The 23117-nt window shown below is 38.5% G+C and overlaps 3 protein-coding genes across 4 annotated transcripts in view; 2 read left to right on the plus strand and 1 right to left on the minus strand.

Moving 5' to 3' along the window:
• Positions 1 to 2118, minus strand: LOC107644489 (nucleotide pyrophosphatase/phosphodiesterase 1). Its single transcript, XM_016348355.3, has 2 exons — positions 2055 to 2118; positions 1 to 1890 (listed from the first exon to the last, which is right to left on the minus strand). The coding sequence occupies exon 2, from the start codon at positions 1714 to 1716 to the stop codon at positions 292 to 294; it is 1425 nt and encodes a 474-aa protein (XP_016203841.1). The 5' UTR covers positions 1717 to 1890; positions 2055 to 2118; the 3' UTR covers positions 1 to 291.
• Positions 2070 to 23117, plus strand: part of LOC107644490 (protein OSB2, chloroplastic) — a 24748-nt gene continuing 3700 nt past the window's right edge. The window contains exons 1-2 of one of the 2 annotated variants that reach the window (XM_016348356.3): positions 2070 to 2114; positions 22360 to 22880. In XM_016348356.3, the coding sequence (XP_016203842.1) occupies positions 22576 to 22880 (305 nt within the window). In that variant the 5' untranslated portion in view covers positions 2070 to 2114; positions 22360 to 22575. Of the gene's footprint in view, positions 2115 to 22359; positions 22881 to 23117 lie in introns of those variants that run through there. The other variant, XM_016348357.3, reaches the window with a different exon arrangement.
• Positions 4834 to 5229, plus strand: LOC148566219 (uncharacterized). The gene has a single exon (XM_088487454.1). The coding sequence runs from the start codon at positions 4834 to 4836 to the stop codon at positions 5227 to 5229; it is 396 nt and encodes a 131-aa protein (XP_088343580.1).

Below are 23117 nucleotides of genomic sequence, written 5' to 3' on the forward strand. Positions count from 1 at the left end.
TTTGTGAAGACAGCCATTTATTCACTGAATTAGACTAAACTAAACTACAATCATGTGCAATTAAAGATGGTTTAACTAAAGCAACTTGAAGAATCAAAGTACATGATGATGCCAATTATTTCAGCAACATCTCATAATTCACAGTCTCTATCCTTTCTAGAGAGTACAATTATGAAAAGGACTAAGCAATTTAAACAATGTAACAGTTCAATCCCAGAAGAATGAAAGTACATCATACACATTCTTTCTGCTACAACATCTGATGTGGTGTTCATGATTCTGATCAAACACTCACATGGCAGCCGGAGCAGGAGGTAGAAGAACAGACTCAGGAAATGAAGCAGAACCATTGTTGGAAGCACCCTTTATGTTGAGTATAGAAGTAACCAAATTGTAAATCTGAACATTCTCAAAAGATGGTATTAACCTTCCTCTCTCAAACTGAGGACCATGAGCAATGAAAATAGTCCTCATTGACAGGAAGGAATTGTCATAGCCATGCGCCCCGGCGCACTCCTTGGCACTGCTCCTCTTCATCTCGATCGTAAAACCTTCCTCAAGCAACCCAATTATCGGTGGAATCCGGTCGCTTGCCGCATAATGCAACCTCTTAGGCAAGTCCTCTTTCAAGTATACCTTGAGAAACTCACCATTCTCAACCTTCCCAGAACTCAACCCTTCGTTCATCTTGGCGACAACCCCTGCCGGATCAACCCCTTCCGGCGGCTTAATCGCGAGCAAAGGCGTCAGCGAATGCACCCAATTGGCCGGAATCTCAACCCAGGGACTCAAATCCGCCAAAGCTACAATCTTTTTATCACATGTTCCAACCATGCCATGATCACCAACCAAAACAAGACTAACATCATCAAAAACCCCTCTTTTCTCCAACCCCTTCACCAACCTCCCCAAAACCCTATCAATATTCTCAACAGCCCTAGTAATTCTAGGATCATCAGGACCAACCTGGTGACCCTGATGATCAGGATCCTCAAAATACAATGTAATAAAAGAAGGAATCTCATCAATTGGTAAATCAAAATACCCTAAAACCGTATCAACCCTATCATCAAAAGGAACAGATTCATTATAGTGCGCACAAAAATTCACAGGACAATTCCACTGACCTTTAACAACTTCAGAACCTGGCCAGAAATACGTGGCAGCTTTCAAACCGTTGGAGACGACGGTTTCCCATAACGGATGACCTAACCACCATTTAGGTTCGTGGCTTGTCATGGTGAATTTCTCGTTGGTGATTGGATCGTAGAAGTAGTTGTTGATGATGCCATGGTAGGGAGGGTAGAGGCCGGTGACGATGGAGTAGTGGTTGGGAAAGGTGAGGGATGGGAACACCGGGACGAGGCCGGCGGAGGCGGAGGTGCCGTTGGAGATTAGGCGGCGGAGGGTAGGGAGGTTTGGGGACTTGAGGTGGTAACCGAAGCGGAAACCGTCGGAGGAGATGAGGATGACGGTGGGGTGGTGGAGCTTTTTGAGAGGGCGGGAGTGTGGATGTGGTGGTGGAGTGGCGGAGGAGGTGGCGGAGGTGAAGAAGAGGAAGGCGAAGGCGAGGGCGGCGGAGATGGAGATGCAGGTGGTGGTTAAGAGGGAGGTGAAGACGAGAGGTCGGAGGCAAGCGGTGGTGGAGGAGAAGGAGCGAGGAGAGAGCGGGAGGAGCGGTGCCGTTGACGGCGGCGGTGTTGGGTCTACTTGCATTGTTTGTTACAGTGTGGATGCAGTTTCGGTTACCGTTACCGTTAGTGTTACTGTCGGTGGGTACCGTGAGCTGGTTCAGCTGAACAGTTCAACTGGTTGGTTTTGTTTCTGAGATTTAGAGTGAGTTTGCTACTTTGCTAAGTCAACGGTCCTCCTTTATCCAAGAGGAGGAGTCTAAAATACGGAAATGGATCCTCTCCATTCTTTTATAATACAGTGTAATCTCCCACTTTCAATTCTTTAAGTGGGACCAAAAATAAATAAGAGAGAGAATACAATGAAGGGTGAGATCTTCTACTGGATACCATCCAATTTTTATTCCACTGGAGAGGATCCACTCCCCTAAAATACTAAGTGAGCGAGTGAAGGTGGTCGAGAGATCTCACTTGGTGTTGGTGGTCACTGAAAAGGGGAAAAAAAAAAAAGATAAATATAAAGTTCAGAAGAGATTTTAAAAAATAAATATTAAATGAAGAGCGAAGACTACTTAGTACTTTCAGAACAATTCGTATAAAAGTACGTAGATCCACTGGAATAGTTCAAAATCTAATTTCAAAATTTTAAAATTAAAAATGGAAACTTCTATCTAAATCTTTAATCAGAATCCAATAAATCTATAAATCAAATAGTAACGAACTCACAAATTAAACTCTTAAAAAAAATCACTATCAAACTCATAATTTGCTAATTAAATCCAATAAAGCCTTCAAATAACACTCAAATCAAATTCCGAAGAATCTTAAATTTTGAATTCTAAATCATTTAAAAAATTAAAAAATTTTGAATGTACCTCCGTGTTTTTTGTGTCTAGGGTTTTTTTGTACCTCTGCTAAGGTTTCTTGTAAATCCTAATTTGCTAATTCTATTCTATTCTTTTTCTTGTGAATCTTAATTACTAAGAGTTCAGACTTTTTTTTTTTTTGTGAATCTTAATCACTAAGAGTTCAGACCTTCTCCAAATAATCTGAGTGAACAGTGAGATTTTATCCTTCTTTAATGTTATAATTCTCTTTCATAATCCATCTTATGGCATCACCTGAAGTGAGAGTTACGCAGAATCCAGAATTACTTGAAACAGAAGAGGAGGAGATTGTAGCATTGGAGGTGGAGGATGTGAAGGAAGGAGTCGAAATATGCTCTAAAAGCTTAATAGGGAGACTAATGGCGGATAGAGGGGTTAGCGGCGGAACAATGGAGGGTGGACTCAGAGCTATCTAGAATCAACTTGAAGGATTTAGAGTCAAAGTGCATGGAGAAAATATATTCCAATTTTTCTTTTCTAAGGAAGCAGATGTGATAAGGGTAGAAAGGGGATCTCCATGGCTGTTTAAGAATTATATGATCTACCTTAGAAGATGGCAGCCAGGTATGAAAGTGGAACAGGAGGACTTTACTCGAATTCCAGTATGGATCCAAATGTGAAAAATGCCTGAATTTTGCAAAACAATAACGGCGGCTCGGAGGATAGGTCAAAAACTAGGGGAGGTAATGGAGGCTGATAAATTTGCCATGAGAGGCAAGGAGGACCGGATTATGAAAATAAGGGTTAATATGGATGTGACCAAGACACTACGTCAATCAATAAAAGTAGCTAGTCCGGATAATACAGTTTTCGAAATTATGCTGAAGTATGAAAAATTGGGGATCTATTGTAGTTTCTGTGGTCACATCGGGCATGAAACAAGGAACTGCGAAGAGTACCTGGAATTGTCTGCAAATCAGCAGGAGATTAAAGAGAGATGGAATAGAGTGTTGAAAGCAGATCAGATCGGGTGGAGAGTGGAAGAGTAAAAGGAGAACTCACACCCAAACCCAGGTGGAAAGGAGACTGGATTCTCTCAACCTCATAATAAACCTACACCAGTAAGTCTTCTAAAAAACCTTTCTAACCTATCATTCAATGACCATAATCCCAACTGTATCCATAAACCCCCATATTCTCAAATACACCTGAACCAAACCAACATTCTAAAGCCATCAGCTCAATATCACATCTCAAATCCGCAGAAAAACCAAAACATTATTCCATACACTAGAACAGAACCGGTGCCAGGAGGTATGGAAGGTTCGATATGGATAGAAGAAGTAGGGGTGTTTCACGTAGGCAGCACGGAGAGAGGTATTAAAAGAAGTAGTAAACGACCAAAAATCAAACATTTGGTGAGAAATATGGAGGTGACGGAGGTAGGGAGCAAGATTGTTGGTGTTAAGCGGAATTCGGAGCAACAAGATGAGTCCTTGATCGAAGAAGACTCTATTTTATCTACTGAATTTTATTCTAAAGGGCTTCAGGGTGTCATCCCAAAAGCGGCACCCCAAGGTTCATGAAGATGATCATGTGGAACTGTCGGAATTTGGGAAAACCCCTAACAGTTCACAGCATCAAAGGGTTATGCAGGACCCATTCCCCCGAAGTGGTATTCTTATGCGAGACCAAAAATACTATTTCGTTTGTGGAGAAACAAGGCAGAAAAGTAGGTTTTCAGAAGTTCTATTATGTTGAACCAAGAGGAATAGCAGGAGGGCTGGTATTAATGTGGAAGGAAGGTGAAGATATTAATATTATTCAGCATGATGATTTTTTTTATTCAATTCACTTGGAGAGACAATGTGCAGAACAGAATTTGGGAGATTTTTGGAGTACATTTGCATAATGAGGAGGCCCAACGAAACGTTCAATACAATCAAATCTTAAGTATATTGGATACAGCTGGAGAAAATATTTTGATTACTGGTGATTTTAATGCTATCTCAGCCTTTAGTGAAAAAGAAGGAGGAAGAATGAAAACTATATCTTCTATTCAAGCTTTTCGAGACTTTATTAATGGAGGCAGCCTGGTTGATATTGGATATGAAGGTAGTATGTTCACTTGGAGTAATAAACAGGCAGGAATTAACCTTATTCGAGAAAGATTGGATAGATGTTTGGCCTCTATTTAGTGGAAACAGAATTACCCAAATGGCTCGGTGGTGCACTTAGATGACACAGGATCTGACCATAGACCGCTTCTAATTTCCTCGGATAGAGGAGGTTTTAAAACAAAGAGAAGGTTTAGATTTCAGGAAAGATGGTGTGATAGCGAAGAAGCTAGGCATGTGGTGGTAAATTCATGGAATATGGAGGTTGAAGGATCGCCGATGTTTGTATTATTCAGCAAGCTTAAACAATGTAGACACAATTTGGTGGCATGGCAGAAAAATTCGTCTACTAACTCAAAAAAAAATATTGCTGAATTGAACTCAAAGCTGAATGCAGAGAAGGATAAAGGTGGAGGGGCTGACACTACTATGATCCGGGTCTTAGAGGCGAAACTAGAAGATGAATATGAGAGGGAGGAAAGATTCTGGAAAGAAAAAGCCAGGGTGCAATGGTTGCAGTGGGGTGATAAGAACACAAAATTCTTTCATGCCAAAGTCCGTATGCAGAGAAGCAAAAATAAGTTGCACAGGCTGAAAAGTGATTCGGGTGAGGTTGGTACTAATCCAGAACAAATAGCTAGTATTGCGCAGTAATATTTTGAAAACCTATTTACTACTTCTAAACCAAAGGAACCGATTGAGGAGCTGGAGGGGTTGACTAGAAGGGTAGATAACAATACCAATCGAAGGCTAACTAGACCAGTCTCGGATCAAGAAATCAAAGATGGAGTTTTTTCTATTAATCCTCTCGTAGCACCTGAAGATGATGGATTCACTGCAAAATTTTATCAGTTTTTCTAGGACACTATTAAAAGGGATGTTCTTAATGCTGTTCTTAGCTTCTTTGAGGGAGGGAAGATGCTCAGAGCCTTCAATCATACACACATATGCTTAATTCCTAAAGATCCCAACATTAGAAAAATGAACCAGGTGAGGCCAATCACTCTTAGTACTATTTTTTATAAAAGGGTAAAGTACTAAATTGGTCCCCTAGGTTTTGGCGTAATTCTGTTTTGGTCCTTAAGGTTTAAAGTGTTCTATTTGAATCCAAAAAAGTTTCATTTAGCATCAATTTAGTCCCACAGTGAGGTCAAAATTAAATAATTAACAAAATGTCCTACATAACAACAGTACAAGAACAAAATCGATAATCTGGAGAACAAGTACAAGCTCCAGAGGCATAAAATAAACCATTGATAGATCAATACATTTATTTATTATTTTTTTTATAATATAAATAAAATATTTTCTATAAAACTAAAGAAAATGATAAATAAATGTATTGATGCATCAATGGTTGATTTTGTGCCTCTAGAGCTTGTACTTGTTCTCCAGATTGTTGATTTTGTTCTTGAACTGTTGTTATGTAGGACATTTTGTTAATTATTTAATTTTAACCTCACTGTGGGACTAAATTGATGCTAAATGAAACTTTTTTGGATTCAAATAGAACACTTTAAACTTTAAGGACCAAAATAGAATTACGCCCAAACCTAGGGGACCAATTTAGTATTTTACCCTTTATAAAATTATCTCTAAAATTCTTGTGCATAGATTACAACATACTATGAACAGAATTATTAGCGATAATTAAAGTGCGTTTATAAAGGGCCGACTCATTAGTGATAATGTATTGATTGCTCACGAATTTATGCACTTCTTGAAGAATAAGAGGTTTGGGGATGAACAACTAGCGTTGAAAGTAGATATGAGCAAAGCCTACGACCGAGTTGAATGAAAATTCGTTTGGGCTATTATGGAGAAATTGGGTTTTTGTAGAAGGTGGGTGGAGTGGATGAAGGAATGTGTAACGACCGTTTCCTACTCTGTTGCTGTGGAAGGACAACCTCATAGTTATTTTAAGCCATGTAGGGGATTGCGACAATGCGACCCCCTTTTCCCCTATCTATTCTTATTTTGTGCAGAGGGACTCTCCCATCTGCTCCACAGAGGAGAACAGAGGAATGAGATCACTGGAATTCGTTTGAACTACAGATGTCCTTACATTACTCATCTATTCTTTACAGATGACTCAATTATATTCGGTAAGGCAACACCCCAAGTATGTGCTAACATAGCCAAGATCCTACAATCTTATAGTGAGGTGAGTGGACAAATGGTTAATCTACAAAAGTCATCCTTATTTTTCAGCAAAAATACCAATCCTGAAACTCGAGAGACTTTATCTGATATCCTCAACATTTCCCATGTTGGGAACCAAGATAAATATTTGGGTCTGCCCTCAGTGATACAGAGATCGAGGAAAGCAACCTTCAATTATATTAAGGATCGGGTGGCGAAGAAATTACAGCATTGGAAAAAATCCCTCTTATCAGCCAGCGGCAGAGAAACATTGATAAAAGTTGTAGCCACTGCCATTCTGATATATACGTTGGGGTGTTTCAAGCTGCCTGAGACTCTTATTGAGGAAATACAACGTATGATAATGAGATTCTGGTGGGGACAAAAGGAGAATGAAAGAAGACAACATTGGATTGGTTGGGATATAATCTGTAGACCTCATACTCAAGGGGAATTGAATTTCAAGGATTTAAAAGCCTTTAATCTAGCTATGCTAGGAAAACAAGGCTGGAGAATCATTTCTCGACCTCACTCTCTATTGAGCAAAGTTCTAAAAAGCAGATACTTTAAATACACTTCCTTTCTAAGGGCAGAGACAGGCTACAATCCGTCATGGGGGTGGCGCAGTATTTTGGAAGGGCGAAAAATTCTCGAAGAAGGCTGTCTATGGAGGATAGGACAAGGTGAAAAGTCAGGGTCTTTGAGGATAGATGGTTAAAACAGGTGGATCCTAGCTCAATTCACAACAATACTACTGCCAACAATCAAATTGAATGGGTCTCACAGCTAATAGATCACAACAAACAATGGCGAAGAGATATTATAGAAGCAACATTTCAACCAGACATTGCACAGATTATTCTACAAACTCTAATAAACGAAGGGGAAGATTTGCTAACCTGGCCAGCAGAGCGAAATGGACAGTACTCGCCTTTAGAATGCTCCACGATCCACCGGAACTGCTACCTGAAGTTTGTCAGCAGAAACAAATGTGGCGAGCTCTTTGGAGGATCCAATGCCCTCCCAAAGTAAAAAATTTCCTCTGGCGTGCTTTTCACAATGGTCTTCCAGTGAGGTAGAATTTGAACCACCGATTCCCAACAGTTCTGTCACAATGCCCTAGATGCCCAAATCCTTCGGAATCGGTGACCCACTGCTTGGCCTCTTGCTCTCACTCAAGACAGATATGGTGTTTGGCAAAGATCCAACCATCAGAAATGGCTGGAGATGACGACATACTTTGGAAATTGTGGGTGCATGTGAGTGGAAGGATGATGGGAGAAGATGGAGGAAACAGAAAAATAGCAAAGATGGCTTTCACCCTCTGGCAAATATGAAAAGTGCGTAATATGAAGATCTTCGAAGATAATAGCTTCTCACCTTTTGAAGTTGTCTCCATAGCAGATAAGATGGAAGAGGAATTTGCTACAAGGACATTACATGGATGAAGTATGTAACACCCTAACTACCAAAGCTCACGCTTCCGACTGCGCGACTCTGATAGCTCGGACATTACGACGACTTTTATATTATTTAATACTAAAATATGAGCCTGTTTAAAACTTTAAACCGCAATACCGCTCCCAAAAATACTTTCGTTTGATAACATACATCCATAGATACCATACAACTTACAAAAACTCATAAAGGGTACATCCATATATATACGTATACATATATAATATTACAAGCATTAACCAATACAATTCCTATCCCTCTTACAGGATATATCAAGATAAAGGCGAGGATTCATTAAACCATAACTAAAACAATACAAAGTATCAGAGCAACAACTAAATAAACTCTTCGTAACTTCTACGCCCATATCCTGAAAGGGGAAAAATGTAGGGGGGTGAGAACATCATCCTCGAAAGGGTTCTCAGTAGAGGGTTTTTGGGAATTACTGTAATAGGATACGTGAAGATAAACCGTACTAGTGATTAATAACCGTCTTATGCCTCCTTTTCAAAAATAACGGTTTACAATAAAAGTAAAGTCTGAAAATCTTTTCTGAAAGAAGAACCGTTCAATTCTCAAAAACTCAAAAGCCTTCAAAACGGTTTATCTATGCGGAACCAAAATAGCCTTTCATATTTTATTCCAAACCAGAAACACAAAACCGAAATCAACTATCGATTCATCTCATTCCAACCACGGCCCTAGGCCCAAACAAATCCAACCAACAACCAATCACCACAGTCCAACAGAGTCCCAGTAGCAAACACAAATAGGAAGATGCAAGCACAAACAAACAGTTATTGCAAGTAGAACAATTAGCAGTTAATCACAAGTAGTCACAAAGGCAAACCAAGTACAATATGCACACCCAAACAATGTCACATAGATGCATATGATGCATGCCTGTCCCTAGTGGCTGATGATATCATCTGTCGGTTATAAAGCCAACCCGACAAGTCCTGGTAGCTAACCATTGGATTGTCCCTCTGTCGCACATCCCCAACTCGAGTTATACTCATCATAAACTTGATCATAATCATGATCCATATCCATCACCCTCACTGGTGAATATTTACGGGGGCGAGCTCATCCGGGACTTTCACAGTGCCCGGCCACACTTACGACATAGGGTCAAAAGAGCTTCGAGTCTCAACCTGTAGCACGTGGTGGCTAGCCACTGCTTCCTCCCAGGGAAACTCTCATCTCCGATAGTGGAAGTGCAACATTCACATTTATCAATATCTCAGCATATATGCATTCATTCTTAGCCATGGATCAACATCCATCTCAGCCATCCGGCTCACGGTTCAATCCAGAACCAGCCAATATTGATAATCATACACAGCCATTCCGGCTTACGGTTCAATCCAGAACCAGCCAATATTCATAATCATACACAGCCATTCCGGCCCATAATAAAAACAGCACTTCCACCATTCAAAATCATCAAATTCATAAAACCGGCTTTTAGGCCATAAATCACTTTTCTCAAGTCATTTCACTTTGAAATCAAATTTCAACTCTTTTCAGCCTTGGCTTTAAAGATCTCATTTCTCAAATCATCTCAGGCTCATAAGCCACTTTCACTCAAGGTAAATTTCCCTTTTAAAAACAATGCCACTCTCGACACCCTCTTTCCAAAACTTCCATAATCATGGCAAGTTAAAAATCTCTGAGATATTCAAAATCACCCATCCAACAATGGGATTTTATAACAAAAGTTTCTCGGCAGAGTCCCAAGTCTTTAGGGGAGAATAACATAACTCATTTCACCAAATTCATTTAAAATCATTAAAACATTGGCTTTCCGATTTGAGTAAGAAAATAGGATCTAAGCCAAACCGAGTCGTGTAATCATCTACTTCTTTCAAAGCCGTTTCCTTTACTTAGGCAAAACCAACTTCAACCCCCATGATAAATTCTAGAACGTTTTAACTGTTCAAAATTGTTTTAGTCTTGCAAGAATTCAGAATTCAAAGAGTACTTAAAACCTTTCTCAAAACATTTCAAAATGAAACTTGTCAATAGACATTCGGGTTCTTTCAAAGTCATTGAAACTCCTCTAATTGAAACCCTCAAGTCAAATTCAAAGGCATTGCCCTCGTCACATTTTAAAACAGCTTTAAAACATAAGTTTCATCTAAATAACTTTCTCCTGAAAGAGATACAATGCCTTTCTTAAGAAGCAAGACTAAATCACAATTTCTTCTTTAATAATTCATTTCAAAAGCATGAATCATCCTTTTCTTGATAATTCGAATAAATAGTAGAAGTCTTTAACTCATCATTTGTCAGACAACATTTCAATAAAGACTCGGATTTTATAGAAATTTCGGCAGCATCTCCCCTAAAACTTGAACTTTGCCACCCGGTTCGGGTCCCAACTAAACCGTTTCACAATCCTTTTCAACAACCCAAATTTCAAAATCAGTCCAAGGCAAGCCAAAATCCAACAGTCATCTCAATTCCATATTTCAAGAAAACCGTTTCAACATCAAATCATTATCAGCCGAATAAACTCATTTCTAAAGCTTTAAAGAAACGGTTCAACAACAATCATTTATCAAAAATCAGATCATTTAAAGCCAGCCAGGCTGAAATCAAGAGTGTATTCTATTTTACACATTCTCAAGAAAATCCATTCAATTCAAATCAATTTCCAACGGATTCAACTCGATCTCAAAGCTTTAAAAGAGTCAATTTCAAAAGTATTTCGTTTCACAAAGCCACACAACAGTCGAGTCAAACAAACACCCATAATTTATACAAAACAACCAAACAATACATAAGACTGATACAATCACCAAATACACATCCTCACATCAGTACCCATATGTAATAATTCCAATATACAAAATATAGTTTTCGGAAAGCGCCCCTACCTCAAAACGCAATTCCATAACCCAAACGCCTCATCAAGTCCTTTCCGCCTCAACCCGAATTGACGGCAACCAAAACCTCAGCTCCCAGCCACTTTCGCAACAATCTCAACAACTCTAATCGCAACATACAATAACCGAAACTCAATCGTATAGCAATTAACGCCACAACCTCAGCGTATGATAACAGAACAGCAACTAAAGGGCTTTAAAATCGAAAACGCTTACCGAGCCGAAGGAGGAACGGCTGAACCGGAACAGTGGCGGCCTCCGAACCGGTTCGGCGGCAGCCACCTCAAGCGGCAGCGGCGACGACTTCCGATAACGATAACCGTGACTGCACAACAACGTCATGACCATGAGAACCAGGAATAGGAAGGATTGAGAACCAACTGCAAAGACCCTTACCGGCGGTGGTTTCAGCGGCCAAGGCGGTTTTCTCCGGCGGCCATACAGTGGACCACAACCACTGAGGCAGCGAGGTCTTTCCGGCGGCCAGAACTCTGGCGACGCAGCAGCAGTGACATTTTCCAGCGGCAGAGGCTTACCGGCACACCCCATGAGTGGCGACAAGGTTCCCAACAACAGCTGGGCTTCACGGCGGTTGAGTAAGCACGACTGGCAACGGCGCAGCTGCAGGTCACGGCGCGTACGGCGGCGACGCGGAAGGACTCCGACGCGGTGGTTGGACCTCAGCTCGGCCTCAGATCCGTTCTCTCCTTCGCGCGTCTCCCTTTCTCTCAGCCGGGTTCGGCGACTTGCGGATGGACCGAATGACGGCGGCACGGGGACGGTGGCGCAACGGCGAGACGTGGGTCGATGGCAGGACGCGTCGGCACGCTCTCTTCTCTCTTCCCTTGCGTGACATCCCTCAAGGTGTGGCACGATGGCGTGGCAAGATGGGACGGCAGCGTTGAGCAGGACGGCGGCGCGATGGCGGCAGTGAGACCAGCACGCCGGCGCGAGTCTTCCTCTCCTTCTCCCTTATTCTGCGGCCCCTTCCCCTTACCCCCATTCTTCTTTCTTTTTTGTTCTTTCAGAGAAAAAGGAAACTTTGTGTGTGTGTGCTGCCGCTGCTGGGTGTTTGGGGGGAAAGGCTCGGTGGCTATTAGGGTTAGAGATTAGGGTTTCATGTTTTTGAAACTTAGGGTTAAGGGTAGTTTGGTAATTTCAAATAAAATTGGGAATAATGTAGTAATTGAAACCCAAACTAAATCCAACACTAATTGTATATAGAAAATACTATTTGCTCATTACTTTTACAAATTATTTTCAATAAAATGTCTAACTCAAATGATTAGAAATAATATAATTAAATCCTTTATTTTCTCAAAACAGTAGTATTAATATTTAAAATATTAATTATTTAATCCAAATTATATAGAAATCCTTATTATTTCACAACTACCAACTTTATAATTTGAATATAGAAAATAATCCAAAAATTGTAAAGTTGGATAATAATCTCAATTTATTTCAAATTCAATAAATCAAAACTTGCTTTAATTTTCTTTAATAGAGAAATTTCCGAAATTAAAGCTACAGAAACACTGAATTTGAAATTAGCTAATGATGGCCCTTTTTCAAAGGTTTTGGGTCTTACATTCTACCCACCTTATAAAAATTTTCGCCCTCGAAAATTGATGCAAAACGAAAGGAATTTCATAATAGTTTACCCTTGAACTCATTTAAGGAAGAAGCAAAAATATCTCATCATATAAACAGATATACGATTTTCAAATACTTTGATTGTCATATGCATAAGGGTGCAAAGATAGGAGTGTGATTGCAAGGCAAACGTTACAAGGTAGGCTCAAAGCAAAAGTTAACATGGGTCAATCATGTGATAGTAGGGCAAAGCATCAAAGGCTATAAAACAGGATGGGGCTAAAATGACGTGCTTAACATCCACACACTAATCTCATATTAACCTCAAAGTTTCAACCTTCCAACTCCATCAAGCACTTTACAATCCCCATAACCGATCATAAGCCTAATGACCACAAACCCGTTCGCAAGGAACAAAACACCCACAACTCTTAACGTTGCACACCTACCGCCTCAACTTTCGTATGCACACATCACGTCTTAAAGAACTAACGCATCGCGTTACTACATATACATATCGCACGTGATATCAAAACAATTCTCGAGTTTACTCAGAAGGATACGAGATCTTAGAAAGGAGAGACAAATGTCAAAGACAATACTCATAGATTTGAAAGAATATATCCAATTCTAGATAAACAAGGATGCTCAAGCAATGAAGTTTGCTAAACACAATTCAATTGACAACTTCAAAGATAACCCTTGGATCAAAGAAATTCAATAGGATCAACAAGGAGACAATCAATGCATTAGTTTGAACAAATTCAAGCTGAGTCGAAGAAGTATGAGGTTTACAGAAAAGAATATCTCAAACCCAAGACAAAACTCACAGAACTTAAGAGCATGATTAAAAATACTTCCAAATACATTGTTCATAAAAGAATTGAAAACTTGCAAAGAAAACCACTTTGCAGTCTAGAAGAAAAGTTGAGCAACAAACATTCTTCAAGAGAGTAGCAAAAGCATAAATGTGGCTTTACTTCAATACAATTTCATGTTGAAGTAGATCATGTAGAGTTTTTTTTTTTAAAAAAAAACAAAATGCACACAAGTTTGGCCAAGTGCTAAAATATTTCCTCAAATATTTTAGAAGGATAGTTAAGTGCACAACCTAACCAAAAGCAGTTCATAGAAACTCAGAAGTAATCAAATACTTGTTCAAAATTCTCAAAATTTCATATTCAAACAAGCGTGTATAACATTTATAGCAAGTACGAAAGAGAAAGTTAAACTCTACTTGGAAGAGAAAATCCGAGGTAAAAGTTTACTTATAAATTGGTAAAGGAAACAAGTGGTGCATTACAATTGAACAGATTTCCACTAGACAAGGAAGTTCTTCAAAACTTTATTTAAAATAGCGCATGCCAACTTTAAAACAACTTTGCCAAAATTTGAACAATGATTTCAATCATAACCAGGCAACAGAAAATAAATTCCGTTTAGTATTCCTTCAAAGAGAATTCAAAACTTCTTTAGAAAAATTCAAGACAAGACTCCAAAGTGTTCTTGAAATCACCATCTCAGAAGGATATTCAAGGAGATTAGAATGTACTTAAAAGGAGTCAAGCCATACAAGAAAGGATCTTAAATTAAAGTAGTTCAAACAAGATCCACTAGACATGAAACATCAAACAAGTCTTAAATTGATCCAAAAGAATACAAAAGTCATAGAAAACGATAACTCAATCATTTGTAATTTCTCAAGGATAAATTTTTGACTAAAAACTCTTGTGGATATAATGAGAGAATAAACAATGCACTAACTTGAAACGAATCAAACTGACTCATGTAAGGATGAGATTCACAAGAGAGGACAAACCAAGATCAATGGTAATGTTCACAAGATGTAAAAGATTAGTTAAGAACAGGGTCGCGTATGACATTCATAGAGGTGAAAAGCTTAAGAAGGAACGAGTCTGTTCATAAGAAGAAAGCTATGAGTCCAATATTTTCAAAAGAACAACAATGGCATAAACCATGTAGTATGCTAAATCAGGCTCAAATCAAAATAAATTAAGTAAGGTTTATCAAATGAAACTCAACCGGGATAAAAGCGAGAAATCCCCTTTCTTTCCAGAATTTTGAAAAATACCCCAAATACATAATCAAATGAAGATGTGCATTGGAACTATAGTAAAATTACTAGAAAGTCAAATTGTATTTGAAGTAAATGCAGTTCCGCAAACCAGTAAAAGTACAGGTGATGTATTAGAAATAAATAGTTGTTAAACTGTATAAGAAATCTTCAAAGTTCCACATATAGATAAGCGTATATCTAGTCAACAACAATTTTTTATAAAAATCTCAAAATTAGCTGTAATCACTGTCAAATAAGAGGAAAACTGAATCAACAAGTTCTCTAAGAATGAACTTGGAATCCGGAGTTAAAAAGGTACAGCGCATTAAGACAAGTTCAAAGCTATATCAAAGATTATTTGAATCAGAAAGAACTCAAACAGAGACAGTTAGATACAACAAGGATTCCAACCGAGCGTACGCATTTAAGAACAAACAAGAATGCATATGGATAGAGGAATAGAGTTGAAAAATCAAACTACTTTTCAAAAGGACTAGCAAACAAGAACTTCAAGTTAGGATATGAAAGAACAGGTCGACTCGAACAGAATTCAAGACACACAACTGAATAGCCTTGAGAAATAGTTTCCAGCGTTCCCAAAACCCGCAATTCAATTTACTCAAAACTCGTATATCATCTATGATAACCCATCAGTGCTTTCATATACATAATTCACTAGTATTAAGCCGGCCAAACTTATTACCAAGAATTTTGCAATGCAAGACTAACAGCGTTAATCAATAGACCGTCATGTGCATAAAGCTCTAATTCTCGTCATTCGACAAGACCTAATACATGACAAATGCTCAGAGTATGCAACTGAAGCATAGTCGGTCCATTCCTCAAGCTCTACAGGAAGGACTGCTCTGATACCATAATGTAACACCCTAACTACCAAAGCTCACGCTTCCGGCTGCGCGACTCTGATAGCTCGGACATTACGACGACTTTTATATTATTTAATACTAAAATATGAGCCTGTTTAAAACTTTAAACCGCAATACCGCTCCCAAAAATACTTTCGTTTGATAACATACATCCATAGATACCATACAACTTACAAAAACTCATAAAGGGTACATCCATATATATACGTATACATATATAATATTACAAGCATTAACCAATACAATTCCTATCTCTCTTACAGGATATATCAAGATAAAGGCGAGGGTTCATTAAACCATAACTAAAACAATACAGAGTATCAGAGCAACAACTAAATAAACTCTTCGTAACTTCTGCGCACATATCCTGAAAGGGGAAAAATGTAGGGGGGTGAGAACATCATCCTCGAAAGGGTTCTCAGTAGAGGGTTTTTGGGAATTACTGTAATAGGATATGTGAAGATAAATCGTACTAGTGATTAATAACCGTCTTATGCCTCCTTTTCAAAAACAACGGTTTACAATAAAAGTAAAGTCTGAAAATCTTTTCTGAAAGAAGAACCGTTCAATTCTCAAAAATTCAAAAGCCTTTCAAAACGGTTTATCTATGCGGAACCAAAATAGCCTTTCATATTTTATTCCAAACCAGAAACACAAAACCGAAATCAACCATCGATTCATCTCATTCCAACCACGGCCCTAGGCCCAAACAAATCCAACCAACAACCAATCAAAGTAACTATATTGAGTTCTTAGTCTCGGTTGTTTTAAAGTAAGTTAAGTGGGAGTACCTTAGTAAAGTAAGTTAAGTGGGAGTACCTTAGTCTCGGTTGTTTTAAAGTAAGTTAAGTGGGAGTACCCTGTTTTGTTTTTTTTATTGTGCTGTCCAAAGTTGGACCAATTCTATTTGTTGCTTAATCTTCCAATTAATAATATTATATTCTATCTTTGGGAAAAAAAAAGTTCTGAAGAATCTTTTATAAAATTCTCTAATCAAGTTTCAACTAAATCTTCAATTAAAAATTTAAAATTCAATAAACTAAAATAAAATCATAACAAGCCAATGAGTTATAAGGTTTTGAAAACCGAACCGGTCATTGAACCGCTTTAGTTATTAATTCATTGATTTATAGGTTCAACCGTTTCGACCGTGGTTAAACCGAAAAAACCGTTTTATAATAAAATAATAAATAAAATATAAATAAACATATTAAAACATAATTATATTCTAACATAAACTTTAAAATATCATGCAAATTAAAAGTACTACATAAACTATAATGTTATGATCTCATTCAAATACAAACTCAAAAATCAAATAACAAAAACAATCAACCAAACATAAAATGCCAACATCCAATTGATCCAAGTTTGTCATTCAATCTTATTAGTCATTTGGAATTTTCATGAGATCAGCTTGACTTATTCCGTTGGACAACTTTTAGTAAGGTATAAATCCAAGTCAATATATAGAAATACAAACCAAAAACTGAATGTTTGCAAAATATTTCATTGATCAAATGCTGAAATGCGATGAGATCAAATAACAACTGGCAAGCATCGCAAAGCAAAAGTGCAAAACAATCATATTCATCTTGGAACGACACAACACAACCCTATCCTAATCAATTAATCAATCAATGCTTCAAAAATTAATCATGCTTCAAGCAATCAACAACAAGGTTTAGAACCAACAATTAATCAATGTTTCAACAATTATTATTACAAAAAATCCGAATAGAAAATTCAGCAACCCAATAACAAAAAATAAAGACAATCTCAATCTCAAGAATCATAATAACACCAGTAATTTAGCAAATTAACAATTTGATAAGAACAAAGCAACCCAATAATCTCAATTTCAACTTTCAAGAATCACAATAATTTAACGAACCAACAAGTACAAAATCCAAATAGAAAATCCAGCAACCCAATAACAAAAAACAAAGATAATTTCAATCTCAAGAATGAAGAATCACAATAACAACAACAAGTTAGCAAATTAACAATTTGAGAAGAGCAAAACAACTCAATAATCTCAATTGCAAGAATCACAACAACTATTTAATGAATTAACAAGTACAAAATCACAGGTTCACAAGAACTCACAGCAAATCACTCCAACCCAATAATCTCATAAGTCAAAATTATTCGATAATAATTCAACCTAGTAACAAGTTACAACAACAAAATTCACAACTTAACTAACAATAATTATTCAACAATCATTCAACAAAGTTCACAGTTCACAGAAAAATAAAAAATCTAAATCATAGACATAGCTCACAGTTCATGGTTCACAATTCACAGAACTTCACACTAACAACAAATTATTCAATTATAGTTAAAAAAAATTACCTAGAAGCTAGAAACCTTGAACAGAGCACGCAAGAGGGAGACACCACGACAAGTTTCACCTTCGAATGGGCTTCGAACGGCCTTCGAACAGGCAGTGGCTGCGCGACTGAGGCTTCCACGTTCGCACGGTGGCTGCGAGATGGAGAGGAAGGAAGGTTGCAACGGCTGCTGCGCGATGGAGGGGAAGTGAGGGAGCAGGCGGTGGCTGGACGGAAGTAAGGGAGGATCAGGAGCTGTGGACTGAGTGTGAGAGACAGAGAGAGGCTAGCGCGTTTTGGTTCTGGAGGCTAGGGCTATGGAGACTGGACTAATGGAGTAGACGAGTAGTGGAGGAGTTAGCGTTCATTGATTCATAATCAATGAAATGGCGCCGTTTGCTTCCCAATTCAAAAAACCGGCCGAATCACGGTTGGGTTCGACCGACCGATTCCTGGCCGATTCGACAATTCAATAGCGGTTTTCGAAATTTGCGGTTTTCGCATTTAATCGATTCATTTTTTGTAACGGTTCATGGTTACAAAAAAAAGTTTTCAGAATTATAACTCAAATGGCATAGTCTTTCTATACTCATTCAAAAAATCGCGAATTTAAATCTCTCTATCTTTAATAAAAAAAATCGTAACAAATTCACAAATCAAATTCTAACTATTGTAAATACATATTATAAAATAGATATTCTAACTAAACAACAATTGTTAAAAAACTAAAATTACTAAATCTATATTAAAATTTGGGCAAAAAACCCAAATAAACCAAGGAGACTTCGAAATTACCTAAATCCGCCAAATCAAAAATCTTCACCTGTATCCACCAGGACCAATTATTATGTAATTCGAATCAATAAGATTCGAATTATGCTCTCAAGTAATTCGAATTGATTTCATTCGAATTATGTGCATGCAACGAGTTAAAGTAATTCGAATCAATATGATTCGAATTACTATGAAGGTAACAACATAAGGTAATTCGAAACAATTTGTCTCGAAATATATATAAAGAATTCGAGTCTAATTAATTCGAATTACTAGGTTAGCTTGTGTTTCAACATAATTCGAAACAAATTGTTTCGAATTATAAGTAAGGAATTCGAGTTTAGTTAGTTCGAATTACTAGGTTAGGTTGTGATAATTCGAAACAAATTGTTTCGAATTATATATATATAGCACGAACCAGGGCTATATATATATGCTGTGAACTCATGATGCTGTGAACAAAGTGGGGAGATGGCTAGTGAGGAGAGTTTCCTAGTGTTGGTACATTATAGAGGGTCGATTAAGAGAAAAACTCGATCCGGCGTGAAGTTCACTGATAAGGATCCACCAATAACATCTCCGGCGACAAAAACCTCTTTCCGTGCTGATACCACCATGTCAAGAAATCGTGTGACGGACCGGGGTCGGGGACGATGTCAAACTGTAGAATGTGCTCCGCACGCTCCTGCCAGTGAACATGCCAGTCAGCGTACTGTGCCGGGAACCAACGGTCACCTCCTCTCCCATCCTTCGACATCAAGAAGTCGATGTTCAAGGCGGGAGACGGTATGGGCTGAACGCCGCCAAACTGAGGTAAAACTCTATCAACCTGATGCCACTCCACAACCGCAAAGTAAATCAGGGACGTCCTGCACCGCCATAACATCGTATGCCGAGGCTCCAAGACCTCTGGATGTACAACCTGGATGACGTCTAGTGCGCTATAGGGCATCCATATGAACTGGAAAAATAAAAATTAAAAGGGTTGGACAATATAAACTGAAACAATGACTTGAAATACACATATGTTCTGCGTACTTACCTGCCGAGGCTGTAACAAGTCGATCTTCAGGCGAGCCATCTGTACCCGAGGTCCCTTGTTGCTAATCTCAGGATTGTAACCAGACCATCTGCGTACGAGAAACATTAAAATTGGTTTCATAATCGAAAATAAATACGAGAAGAATATATAATACAAAATAATAACGGTACCTCGAGGCAAGGGGCCAGCTAATCTCATCATACCCAGATGGTCTAAGAGTGGGAAACCTCCAGAATATCCAAGACTGTAGTAACTGTAAAGGGCCAGCTAACTTCACCACATGTCTGTTGGCGACTCAGCACATGCACCTGTACAACCATGCAAGTGCCGCCGACCCCCAACTGTAGCGACCCATCTCCTCAAGCCGAGCAACATAAGGTAGCCATCTGATGTGTATACGATTGCCGGACTTGTCGGCAAAGAGCTGCGTACCCAATAACATCATGATATAGGCCCGGACAAAGCGCCTAACTGTCTCCTCATCAGCCCCGTCTGGACACTCTGCAAATGTCTCCTGAAACCAGGTGCAGTTGACTGCGAATTTCTGCACCTGGTTCTCGGGAGGTAAAACACCGAGCAACTCATGGAACCACTGCCAAGCAGGTCTCCCACCCTCAATGTAAAGGTGGAAGTCTATCAGGCAACCACTAACGTAATTTCCGTCCACTGGCAACCCCAGCTGGTATGCGACGTCCTGAAGCGTGATGGTGCACTCTCCGAACGGCATGTGGAAGGTGTGCGTCTCAGGCCGCCACCTCTCGACGAATGCGCTGACTAGGGGCTCGTCTAGTCGGAACCATCTGTCATTCAGTCTCGCAAGATGGTACAATCCGGCCATCTGCAGGTACGGAACGTACCTCTCATCAAGACGCATCCCCTGCTGCCGCCTAACGCTGGATATGCAACGACGAGGCTGGCCAGTACATAAACCGCATAATTAGAACAGATGCACAACCCACTAACATATACAATATGTTTCATAAGGAACCAGAAAATAAATCGTGATGTGTAAAAGATATATGAAACAAACGACCAACATTTTATACACAAACCGCTCACTCAAACCTAGTGCAAATACCATTAACAAAAACAGATGCATGATCACATTTATCATAAACCACTACCGTTAACCGCTAAACCGCTAAACCGCTTAGTTAAACCGCTAACACTAAAATAAACCGCTATAAAAAACCATTAACAAAACCCACTACCATACACCACCAACTCAAACCACCCCCCTAAACCGCTAACCATCACTAAAACCACTATCCAAAACAATTAGCACAAACCGCTTACAAAAACCAATTTCAAATACCACTAACAATAACCACTGGCCTAAACCGCTTGCTTAAACCGCTAACACTAAAATAAACCGCTATAAAAAACCATTAACAATAAACCACTAGCCTGCACCACTATCCTAAACCACTAACAGTAACATAAACCATTATCAAAAACCATTAACAAATACCGTTATCATAAAACGCTTTCATAAACCACTAACCTCGTCGTTGATCACACCGGCGATATGAGCAACTCCATCCAAACGATAAAGCCTTCCCGGATCGTCCCCCATCAACAAAAAAAGGCGCTCTGCTCTTACTCGTACGAAAGGTTGGTCGTTTTCTCTGGGATTTGGTGGGGTTAGAGAAAGAGAAACTGATTCGAATGAACTTGGTTCGAACTCCTTTTATAGCCGAAACAGTTGTAATTCGAATCAACTTGATTCGAATTACCATGGAAATCCGTTTTAACCCTAATTCGAATCAACTAGATTCGAACCTCTCTAAAGTGAACTTCTCCTAGTAATTCGAGTTAACTAAATTCGAAATAGGTTATTTTAATTCGAAACGTATTGATTCGAATTACATGATTTTTTGGATATCTATAATTCGAATCATATTGATTCGAATTACGTTCATTTGTTGCATGGAGATAATTCGAATTATATAAATTCGAATTACTTGAGAGTATAATTCGAATCTTATTGATTCGAATTATATAATAATTCGTCCTGGTTGATTCAGGTATGGATTTCTGGTTTGGCTGATTTTGGTAATTTTGAGCTCTCCTTGGTATATTTGGGTTTTTTACCCCTTAAAATTTCGTATACACGCCTATATTTATTTAATTAAAAATTAGTGGAAAATATACGATTTAAGATTTGAAAATAATACATTAATATGCTTGATGTATTAATACTATTATTGTTTTCCTAATTATCTCTTTTTTTAAGTACAAATCTATTATTAAAAATGATAATGAATAGGATGGAGTGGAATTTGAATTTAATCTTATCAAATTAAATTTATTATTAAAATTTAATTCTATTTTACTCGCGAGTTTAGAATAATTCAATCCTAATCTTATCTGACATCCATGGTATCCGACCATATCTGTGAATTTTTATAAATATACAATATTATTATATAATTTAATGAACATACAAATTAAAAATTCAATATAAGTAATAAAATTATCCGATAAACAACATAACAACTTGAGTTCTATTTAAAGATCTGTTATTACATAAGATAAAATTCAAACCTTATACTTATTTAAGCATATAAATAAACCGAAGAACTCAGACCCACACATATTAGTTATTTTTTATCTTCTCTAATAAATAAATACTTACCACAAAAAATCCGGCCCAGACCTGTCCAAAGTTAATCTGAGCTTTCTTACGAAGGAAAAGGGGTTTAGACCCAAAAAAAAATAGGGCAGAGGAAAATTGCAGACTCAGAGAGGGTTTTAGCTTTAGACACTCTTTTTCTTTCACATTCTTAGCTCCGAAATGAATTCTCTGCGGCGAGCGTTGCGATTGTTCGCTGCGCCCGCGGATTCAACGGCTCTGATCCTTCGATCATACTCCTCCTCCTCCACTACTCGTCGGCGATCCAAATCCATCCCTCCGCCGCCTACTGACACCGCTGAGATTCCAAGGCCGAAGGAGATCCCGTTCCAGCCGAAGGTAGCGAATGCCGTGAACCTAATCGGTCAGGTTCGGATGCCGGTTCAGTTCCAAACCTTTCCCGACGGCAGAACCTACGCCGCCACCGTTATCACTCGCCAAGAGTCACACTCTTCTCCTTTCCTTTGGTATGCTACGCACTTTTACTTTCTGTTTATTTGCAGAGAAATTAAATGAAGCTGTTTAACTACTCTAATCATACTTCACGTAAAGAAAGTGTTGTAGTTAGTTACAAAGTTAAGCTATGAATTAGTACAGTTACTGTTATGACAGTTACTAACAACTTTGCGTTTAGTAGCTTCGTATGAATGTTTAGCTCAATTTTAGGTATATCACCAGCTAGTAAATTGATCAATCATGTGATT

This window comes from Arachis ipaensis, chromosome B5 (assembly GCF_059453495.1).
Source record: "Arachis ipaensis isolate K30076 ecotype BB chromosome B5, ASM5945349v1, whole genome shotgun sequence".
NCBI classification, from domain to species: domain Eukaryota; kingdom Viridiplantae; phylum Streptophyta; class Magnoliopsida; order Fabales; family Fabaceae; genus Arachis; species Arachis ipaensis.